An 11,040-nucleotide genomic window follows, 5' to 3' on the forward strand; every position below is an offset into this window, starting at 1 on the left:
ATGAAGCTAACTGTTGTATGTTTTTTGCTAATTTTTGTCGTTTTTGGTAATTTCTCTTTCAATATTTGATGACAGTTTGTGGGTTTTCTTTTTCTGTAATATTTTGAGTAGGTGCTTTGCTACATTGGTTTAACAACATCATTTCTCAAGAAATGGGATGTTGTGGGGATGTTGCAGAGGCCAAAGCCATTCGGTTCAAGCAATCATACGGGTTTGAAGAAAAGGTAATTAGTTTTTCTCCTGGCCTTCAGTAATGATTTTCTTTTGGTTTTCCATCATTGCATTTTCATTTGCATTTGAACTCATGCTCTTACTTTACTTGATATTTGAGTTGATAATTTAATGGCATGCCCCAACAGGAGAATAGAACTTGTCATTATAAAATCATCTTGCAAAAGATGTATGATAATTTATAGCACTTATGCTAACATGTTCTTTTTTTTTTTTTTTTTTTTTTTTTTTTTTTCAATGTGGGAACTGTGAGATGATAATTGACTTCACAATGTGGGACATTTGTAAGAAGTTGATAATTGATAACCCGCCACACTTTGATTTCTAATATCCTCATCGTTATTTCCGTAGTCATTGCTTTTCTGTGTGCCTCTAGAATCTAACATGTTTTGTTCCATTTTATAGTTCCACTGTCCAGGATTCTGGCTAATGGAGCGAACAATACTCAACAGTAAAATTGTGTGTTTCGATCTAATAAAACAGGAGAACTTTGATCTGTGCAGCGAATCAAGATGTTGAAGAAGCATTCAGAAAGACTGTAGAAGTGGATAGGCTAATAGACAAACTGAGGGATTTAAATCCAATTGAAGTACGTAGATGTCTTGTTTAAATTACTTCTATCAATGATTTCCTTTTTAGCAACAAATTAAACTTATTTGGATTTGTTTACTTGACATTGTCCTGTCTCTGTGGTATTGAGACTACAAACTAGTTATAGAAGTTATTCTATCATCATCTTAAGTAATACTAGTAATGAGTATATCTGAAAATTTGAAGATACATAGGATGAGACCAAGTTAATATTATAATTTTAAACGCACAAATAGCAGTAGTAAGAACAGGTCTTTGTTTCAAATTTTTAAGATTCGTGAGATAAGACCGTAAAGGCAATTCTTTCAATAGCCTTTTTTCTGGTAGTGTCTGTGAAGGCCTAAGATATGTACTTAATCAATTTTGTATGTATGATACGAAAAAGTAAACCTGTGAATGCTATTTGAATTATCCTTTGAATTTCTATGCAGTTTCTAGTTTTCATTTTATGTATGATAATATAAAATTTTAATCTTATAGAGCGTGTGGGGAAAAAGGGGTTTTGGGATATGCCTTGTTTGATTAAATATGGATTTCTTTACTTGAGACTTCAATGCAGCTTTCATTGACTTCCACCAATAAAGTTACCACTGAAATTCTTATTTGGTTATGATTTGTGAATAGCTTCAGAAGCTTGTTGTTGAAAATGTCTTGGCGTTTAACGAGGGTTTTTGGATACGGCTTGCGGCAAGAACTGATACCTGTAAATCGGAGGATGATAAAGCACGGTTTTGAACTTTGTTATTTCTATTTTTATGCTGATATTTTTGTTTTTGCTGCTTTCCTATTCAAGTTTGTGAAAGAAGGCTTAATCTTTTGCATTCTTTTAGAAAGACTATAAGGAGTTGGCAATATCTATAATGAGCATAGTGGATTGCCTTGTCCATAAGACTAATGTGTGTATGTGTGTGTGTGTGTGTGTGTGTGTGTGTGTGTCTATATATATATATATCTCTCTCTCTCTCTCTCTCTCTCTCTCTCTCTCTCTCTTTCTCTACACACCATAATCCAAGGGGGATTATTCTTGTTTTGGGTTCATGCTAAATTGTAATCTCCAGTGTTTCAAATGCAGTACAAGTTTTTATTCTATTTTTCCTTTGCTTGTAGGAAAAGATAAATTCAGCTATTGATATCCTTAAAGGGGTTCTGAAACCTGTAGTGGATGATGTAGAAGAAATACGATGGCCTCCTAGAGATCCTAAGGCTCTTAAGTTAATGGAGAAAGTGAGTTTTTCTTTCTTCTGTTTTGTTTTAATTTATTGCTATGTTTTTCTTTTGGGCCAATACTTACTGTTGAATATGCAATTGGGTTGGAAGAATTTGATTTTTTTTTTTTTTTGCAACCTTTTGTGTACCTTTGGGGTAAATTTTAGCTTTACTTGTACTTGCTTCTCTTGCATTATTGCTTTGGCTTGATAATGATTGTATAGATGTTTACAATTTTTCCATATTTAGGAAGATGGTTTTTAGAACTAAACAAGCCTTCCTGCCTGTGTAAATTCGTCATCTGCTTTTTCTGAAATGGCTAGGCCATTAATTTAGTTTCAAATCATGTTTCATCAATTCTATTTTGGAATTAAAAAGGGCACATGTGATTGCATCTTGATAAAAATCTTTGGCATCTCCACTCCACCTAGAATCAATTGGTTTCGTTTCGTGCTGCAACTCTAACATAGTATTGGAGTGGACAATTCATCCACGTCAAATTCCATTGGATTAATATAATTGATCTATGCCTTTGGCTCTTTCTGGTCACACGTGAGGGGGCGACAGGGCGTGTTGAAAATCTAAACCACCCCCCTCCCCACATTAGGTATTTTAAACATCAATATGCAAAGTTATGGATCTCTCCACTGGTATCAAATTGGTTGGGTTCAATGCTCAACAAAAACAAACAGTAATATAAAGTTGTTCTTCATTATATTGTTTGTTCAATGTGTTTAATCTTTTTCCTTTTTGATCATCAGGAAATATTCCAAAGGGAGCAAGAAGGGCAACTAGATAAAGGCTTTCTTGCATAAGTGATAGGAGCATATTTATGCGACTTAGTTAGCTTATTTCCTTGCATTTAGTGAGTTAGTTTCTATTTATTATAGTGATTTAAGCTATTTTCGTATGTTTGTAGGTCTAATTGACTAAAGTGGCAAGAAAGTGCAATTTGGAGTATTTTGGAGCAGTTTTGGCCTTGGAATGGATAGCACATGCTTGGAGCAAGGTCAATGGACGAAATTGAAGTTCAAGAAAGGCTAGGAATATGCTAAAGAGATGGAAGAAATTAATTCAAGACTTGGAAGACAAGGAATCAGCTACAAAGAAGGAAACATGAGTCAAACTTCCTTATTTTGACTTAGTCAATCCTAATATTTTCCTACTTATGTTCCAGCTACCAAAGGGATTCCTAAATATATTGGGACACCTAAATATATGTTCTAGAACCCTAAATCCCATTCCTAAACTCAATGCCGCACCACCTTTCCTTCCCCTTCTTCTCCTTCCTTCCTTGTCGTGCAAGGAAGTCCCTTTCCCTTTCCCAATTCCTTGCCGCACCCTTCTTCCCTTTTCTCTCTTGGATTCTGATTTAATTACCCTTTTTCCTTGAGGATTTGGGGGATCCGAATCTTTCCCAAAAACATTTAATTAATGCCTTGTCTTTTCTCTTTATTTTTCTACAATATGCTGCAAAAACCATATTCATTCACCCCAAAAAACCACCATGCACCCATTCAACCATTGAGCCATCCCTAAACACAATTCTGCACCATTCATTCATCCCTTCACCATCCATTCAACCATTCATCCCTTCCATACACACAGCCGCACCATACATTCATTCTTCCGTCACCAAATTTCGAACCACCTATCCATCATAACCCATTATCATACACACACACACACACACACCTTGTGTCGCAGATTTGCAAAGAGAAAGGAAGGAAGACCCCTTGGAGCCGTGCCTGCCATTCAAAATTGAATTGTTGGAACGTTCTTAGGTGTATTTAATCTTTTGTTTTCAATGTTTAATTTGAGTTTTCTTTGTTTGATTGCGAACATGAGGAACTAATTTCGTTTTGGATAGAGGAGAATTCAAAGCCATGAACATATATGTGATATGAATTGATTTCATCCAATTATTGTTTCGTAAAACATGAATGTGATTTGCTTAACTGCTTGGTTGACAACTTATTCTTGTATGTTGATTAAGGGTGCATACTTAGTTTGCATGCATGAATTTGATGCTAAAATATAAGGGATTTTCACCTAATCGTTATGAACTTATATTTGCAAGCAGTGGAGGTCGCCAGTCACGATCATGTTAAGTAAAATCCATGGCAGAAGTATCATGCTATTCATAGTTACGAATGTCTTGTCAATGCTTATGATTTTCACAAAGCTTAACGATCTTTGATTGTATCTCTATTATGTTGTTCATGTAAGGAACTATTGAAGAATAATTTGGTTGCCGATGCGTATTCCATCCAATTCAATGACTTAAGGAAAATATAAGGTTTAATTAGTGCTGTTCATGGTTAATCTGGGGTATTGTCATTCATGGTTTATTGGAATAATAATTGGAAATCAATTTGTATGCATATATGTCATGTGTGGAGAAGAACCGTCTAGCTAGCCTATCACCCATCAATTCACCCAAATTCATATCTTTTTACTTAGTTTTTGCAGTTTGTTTGCTTTTACTTCAAATTCGTCAAAAACCCAATCTCCTTTACTTTATTGTGTTAAACTAGTTAGAATCTGTCCTAATTTGTGTTTTTGAGTGTTTTGAGTCAAAATCAATTCAATTTTCATCCAAAGTAAGTCTTAGTGTCTGTTTTGAGTCCTTTTGATTGTTTTATGCAGTTTTGAGTTTGCTTAGCTTGTTTTGAGTCGTATAAGTCTAGTTAAGAGTCTTAGAGTCTAGTTTTTTGTTTTTAAGTTTAGTTTTGTGTTTTTAAGTCAGTTTAGAGTATATTAGCAATCCCTCCTAATCCCCGGCCTAGAACAATCCCTACTTACATATACACTACAATTGTCAACAAGAGGGTTTAATTTGTGTGCTAGTTTATATCACATCAATAAGTTAATGCGCAACTACGACAAGTGAGTATGTTTTAAATTTCTAAATAGTTAACTCAGAAACTCTACTTATTTCGATCTCATGTCTGTTGGATCTATCTCATTCTTGGACATTTCATTTGTTGCAGCTCCTGAGGAAGAATGGAACAAGTTGCTGATCAATGGATTAACAATTGGAAGAGGGGAAATTTCTCCACAGGAACTCTATGCTATCATTAAGAAAAGGGTTGAGCGGACTCTGATCTAAACAGTGAGAAACAACCTTGGTCTTTGGTAACATGTCAACTGTTGTTTCAATTTCTATATTTTAGATGTTGATTGTTTTGCTTTTTGGTTCTTCTCCCTTCGTCAGGAGGGTGGTTCATACCAGTAGCGTGTTCTTACAGAGTATTTGAACATAATCTAATCTAGAGCATTGTCCAAGTACTTCAAGGTAATCTGCAATAGTACATGTTCATGATTTAAAGATACGAACTTGACATTTGGGGATCACAAGTCATTGGATATGATCTAAAATTTTTACATGCACATTCATGCTTGAGTTCCCGGATAAAAATATCTGGGGATTTCGTTTTGAGCAAGCAATTATATTTTGGCTGAATTGAAGCTTGGTCCAAAGTTCATTTTACTGCAATCCAGTAGTCTCCCTTGTTCTTATCCAGAAGAAAGATGGAATTCTCCTCTTCTAGCTTTTAAAATCAGTTTATTAAAGAGGACTCCATGCTACGATTGTGGGATATTGCTAGTTGAGAACATGGGGCCCTTCAAGATTGTTGACGGGCTAAGTCTTCATGAGTTTCCGGTATTTTGAATAATTCCATCGGGACTAGGGACTTCGACTTTATATATGGCCATACCACCCCCACCCTCCCCCTTCGTATGCAGAGGGAGTTACGGCCCTTCTTAGGCCCCTAAAAAGAAGTAAAAAAATCCGTAGGAAAATAAAAGGTGAAGTAATTCAGGAAAAGTTTCTAGGTCATTGCACTTATTTGACACTGCCCTCCAAATGTTCGACATAATGTCGCAATTGGTTGTTGAGCAATTGTGCACAGCTAACATGTGTTTGAGTTGCTTCATGTTCGTCAATATGGCAACCGTGACCAATGACGCCCATCTTTAGTAGTGTAGTTTTTTAGTTTGATCTATTTTACATAACTAATATGGTGCTTGTACATTGCATATTAGATGGTGTCACTTTTGAACATTGAACATGCTCAAATTTGCATTAAAACTTCGGTCAAATTGGATCATTGGTCATTTAATTAATTCGCGAGTATTAGTTTATGAACTTGTTATCACATGGAGCAATGAACATTTGAGATAAGTTTAGAGACTAAGTATCTTTTCCTTTGTCGGAATAATAGGTGCATTACTAAAAAAAACACCACAGGACCACTACTACAAAAGGGCCTTATACTCAACATGACGTCAAATTTACTGTTACTTGTAAGCGTCATAAACTGCCTATGTCACTTTTAACTGACGTAAACATTTAATGTCGCTTATAACCGACATACATTTTAATAATTTTTAAATAATGGTGTACCTTTTAAGCAACATACATTTTAATAATTTTTTTATGCTTGTTTCTTGTCACTTTTAGCCAACACCATATGTCATCTGCGTCGGTTAAATTGAAACATTTTGGGCGGGAATTTTCCGGCTTTTTTTTTGCAAGCGCAAGGTTTTCTTGTTTCGACGCCACATCCAATCATTGATTCACTGACATGTCTCTCAGACATACGTCGGTTTGAACCGACGCAAAATTTTCCTATTTCGACGCCACTTGCAAAGATTGTGAAGTTTGTCAGGCTCACATTGGTTTGAACCGACGCAAACTTTTCCTATTTTGAGGCTACCTTAAGTCTATCAAGTGCACGTTGGTTTCAACCAATGCAAACGTTTCTTATTTCGACGCCACTCAAATCTGTCATGCTAACGTCGGTTTTATCTGACACAATATTTTCCTATTTTGACGCCAATTGCTAATGCTTTTGAATTCATTGTATTAATTCCACTTCCTACTTGCAGTATGCTCTTTATGATCTCGGCTTTGCAACTGTCGGTCTTAACCGACGCTAACTTTTTATCCATATTTGAACCCCATTCTTTCCCATTACTTCCGTGCTTTCATTTCCCTTTCTCGTTTACTTCTTCGTTTTTGCTCTGTGAGTCCTTACTCCCTCTCCTTCTCCCATTTTAGACTTACTCCTTCCCCCATTTCAGCCTTACTCCTCCTTCCACTAACTTTTGGTATGGATCAACAAAGTGAAGATCAACATTTTGAGGAACTTCATTTGGAAGAGGAAGAGTTCAAAGCTGGTTCTTTTTTGAATTATTATTAATTTCAGTTTTTGTTTTGTGTTTAAACTAGTTTTATGCTTAAATTGAAAATTTACATTTTTTTCCTGGTTTTTATTTTTTATTTTGTATGGACAAAACAACGGAGGTGCGGACCCTCAATTCCCAAATGGACAAAACAACTTTGTTCGTTTGATTCGTCCGAAAAATGCAGTAGTGATAATTCAAGCGCTTTTTCAAAATATGTAGTAGCGAAGGTTAGAGATCACAGAAATCTTTTGTTGACGAGGGATTGGCGTAAGATTAAGGAAGAAGATAAGGAAGTTTTCTGGAATAGAATAAAGGTATAGTTTTTTTTTTTTTTACTTGAAAATAGAAGAATAAGTCAATGATTGCAATAATAATTAATAGCTTGATTTTTTTTTTTTAAGATGCAGATATAATAAAAATGCCTATAATCCGCCATATGACGCTTCATGTTGCGGAGCATGCGCACAAAGAGTATAGAAATAAGTTTTTAAAAAAATATATTATACTAAAAGAGCAACCGAGGTGTGCAGCCACCCTCCTCCTGATGTGAATCCTGCACAGTGGGTTGAGTTGGTGGCATATTGGAATAGAGAAAAAACAAGGGTAATCGTTATAACTTTAAATTTGTCTAATAAATTCCTTTATTTTTTAGGAGGTTGCTGAAAAAAAATAAGATTAATCGGTTGTTGAAAACAATGAACCATAAACTGGTTCAAAATCTTTTGCAAGAGTGCGGCAAGAATTTGTATGGATTGTACATTTTGGCACTATTTTTCTTGTTAATTATTTTTATTAATGTTTGTTTTGGCCTATACATGAAATTTATTATTATGTTTATATAATTTTTTTTTAGTTACAATTAATTGAAAACGAATGCAGAGATAGATCTTTACGTATTTACATTATTATTAACAAAGGTGGTGTCGGTTAAGACCGTTACTAGTTTGCATATTTTATTTATTTAATTGTTATCTGATGTCGATTAAGGGATATTTTATTTGTTTAATTTTATTACGATGTCGGTTAAAACCGACAGTGGGTTGGATATTTTATAGTTTAATTGCTAGTACACGTCGCTTTAAACTGACGACATGTAGAAGTACACGTTGCTTTAAACCGACGTTAAGATCGATGTCGCTTTTAACTGACGCTGCTTCGTAATGGATTAAGTGGACAAACCGACATTGAAGCCCTTTCGTGACGCTAGCATTGGTGTTGCTATTCCAATCCGACATTACATTGTTTTATTTCGGATTTTTGCCAAATTTTCGACGTAAATTGGATTTGTTGTTGATTTTTGCTTCTCCGGTAATAGCCTATATTGTAGCAGTGGACAATGCAAGGGATGGCCAAAAATTGAAAATCCAAAATTCAACGTAAATACGAGGAATGTAACATCCCGTCCCGAAACTAAAGAAACGTACATTTAAATTTACGTTATTACCCCTAGTTCGTTATTTTACGGGTAGTTTTGTGAAGTGTGGTGTTGTAGGACCACACACACACTCACACATCACCCTCACTTTCCCGGGATTCCCTCCCTCATTCCCTCACTCTGTCTCTTCTCTCTTCTCTCTTCTCTCTTTTCTCTCTCTCTCTCTCTTCCTCCCCGAGTTCACCTTCTTCTTCTTCTTCTTCTTCTTCCTCTACACACGGACACACATACAAACCTAATCAAATCTTCACCAAACAAGAAACCAAGACCACCATCGTGTTCGTGGAGCTGAGAGGAGTTCAAAGGTGCCATTTTCAGGTAAGGAAAACACCATTTTCACGTCGATATCACGAGGTCCGATTTGAAACACTGTTCATGCAAACCTAAACTAGCTTGTTTTTGGATTTTCTAAGCTTGTAGATGTGTTTGTGAGGTCCCAAGGAGGCTCGGAGTGGTTCGTTGGGTGAATTTGGACGTTGGGAAGGCTAGGTTCGAAGTTGGCCGAACTTTGAAGTCGTGGACAGGTATGATCTAGCAATTTTTAGGCCTTAAAACTAGTCTAACGTGATTCTACTAGTCCTAAGCTTCATTTTGGTATAAAGAACGTGAAAAATGGTTGAAAAACGAAGGAGAAAACAAAGTTAGAATTTTACCCAGTTTTCCGGCGCCGTCGCCGGCGCCGGCGTCTCGCCGGAGAAGAAAGGAGAATATTCCGTTAAGTCTAACGGAATATTCCTAACGGCAGTGACAGAATCCGGTTAGATTTGACGGAATATTCCGTCAGTTAACGGAATATTCCTGACGGCGTCAACTGACGCCGTCAGTGTGCAGTGCACGTGGGCCGCGCGTGGGGGCGCGTAGGTCCGTGCGTGTTCAGGCGCGTGGGGGCGCGTGCGTGGTCCAAAAATTTTTCTAAAAATATGGGCGTGATCCTGAGGTTGTGTAGGTCACGTTGGTATATTCATATGTCCAATTTGAGCAATGTATGAGAAGTTATTACGAGAAGTTGCTTAGGTGCTTTTAAATTAATGTTTTCGTAACTTTGTCGCGTATAGGTGATTCGTTTTCCGAGGACGAGCGTACGCACTCGAGGCAGGGGGGCTACGACCCTTCTAATTACCAGTGAGTGGGCTTTTGTTTTCCGTATATACCTATATACCTCTAAATTCCCAGAAATAGAATAGAAAAGGTTATATGTTTTATGCCATGCATCATTTGAATATTGTTTACGTATCATCACGTGCATTGGTAATTGGCATACATATATATAAATGTGTATTTGGTGCTGTGGACGCACAGGTAAGTGCCAGGTAAGCGGTATTCATGTGGTTATGCATTCCTGTTTATTATGCAATCGTAGTTTGAGATGCTTAGAGAGCTCATAATCTGCACCCCCGGTGTTAGTGCTCCCGCCCAGAGAGGGGCAGAGTCCTTCACGTGTATGTTCACCAGCACCACACGCTCGCCTTGGATCCAAGTTAGGTGCAAGCCTTGTCGTGCAGACCACATTAGGTGGTTCCGACTCGTAGGTGACCCGCGATTATTCGCATAGTCTTCACGTGATCGTAGCACTAGAGCGTATATATATTACACCCAGTCTTGTCGTACAAACCACGTTAGGTGGCTCCGACTTGTGTGCAGATTCAGATGTTGAGTTGAGATTGGAGCTCTATAGGCAGCGGTACATGTCACGTTAAGTGACTCCCGGCTGTCAGATTATATATTATTGATGTGAATTACGCTTGAGCATTTACATTTGATTATGATATTCTGTTGTAGTACATTCTCAAGCATGAATGGCATATTGTGAGCATGAATGGCATATGGTGAAGCATGATTGACATATCTATACATACGTATATATGTTCATTTTCTGGGAAGTATACAGGTTTTACGGCGAGGGGTTAGAATGTGTTTTGCTAAAGAGTTTTCAAAGAACTTTGTTTTTGCCCACTCACGCTTTTGTTTTTCGCCCCTCCAGGTTCTAGTGGTCTAGAAGGTTCGGTGGTTTATCCCAGAGGGCGTCCCGGCAATTTCTGACAGACATTCACCATTGTAGGGTCACCTTCGGGTGTAATTATGTCGTATCTTTTCCTTTCGGACTGTCGTAGACTTGCTCTGAAGTGTGTCTCACATACACTAGTATTTGTATTAGTACTTTGTATGCTTTTAGGTTTTTAATTATTCGTACTTTTATATTACTATCTTAATAGCTTCCGCACGCGCACATGGTTACGTCACCTTTGCGTGACGGCCAGCACGCCCTGATCTCGGTCGGGGTGTGTCAAGGAACAAAAGTTGCATGTTACAATTTTACAAAGAAACGTAGCTCGACAGGCATAACGAGGAAAACAACAAAAAAGAAAGAAAAACTTGTCGAT

At 37.0% G+C, this 11,040-nt stretch overlaps 1 protein-coding gene across 1 annotated transcript; it reads left to right on the forward strand.

Annotated features, from left to right (window-relative positions):
- LOC137725016 (uncharacterized) lies at positions 1–2,940 on the forward strand. Its single transcript, XM_068463631.1, has 7 exons — positions 1–15; positions 112–224; positions 715–820; positions 1,447–1,545; positions 1,653–1,718; positions 1,930–2,046; positions 2,790–2,940. Exons 1-7 carry the CDS (start codon positions 1–3, stop codon positions 2,841–2,843), a joined length of 570 nt encoding a protein of 189 aa, XP_068319732.1. The 3' UTR covers positions 2,844–2,940.
- Positions 2,941–11,040: the final 8,100 nt, after the last annotated feature.

This window comes from Pyrus communis, chromosome 2, assembly GCF_963583255.1.
Source record: "Pyrus communis chromosome 2, drPyrComm1.1, whole genome shotgun sequence".
NCBI classification, from domain to species: Eukaryota; Viridiplantae; Streptophyta; class Magnoliopsida; order Rosales; family Rosaceae; genus Pyrus; species Pyrus communis.

What these genes read in the sequence shown, in the direction of transcription:
- LOC137725016 (XM_068463631.1), top strand. An exon ending in GGGATTTAAATCCAATTGAA is followed by an intron (nt 821 to 1,446) that starts GTACGTAGATGT and finishes ATTTGTGAATAG; the next exon opens with CTTCAGAAGCTTGTTGTTGA. An exon ending in GCCTTGTCCATAAGACTAAT is followed by an intron (nt 1,719 to 1,929) that starts GTGTGTATGTGT and finishes CTTTGCTTGTAG; the next exon opens with GAAAAGATAAATTCAGCTAT.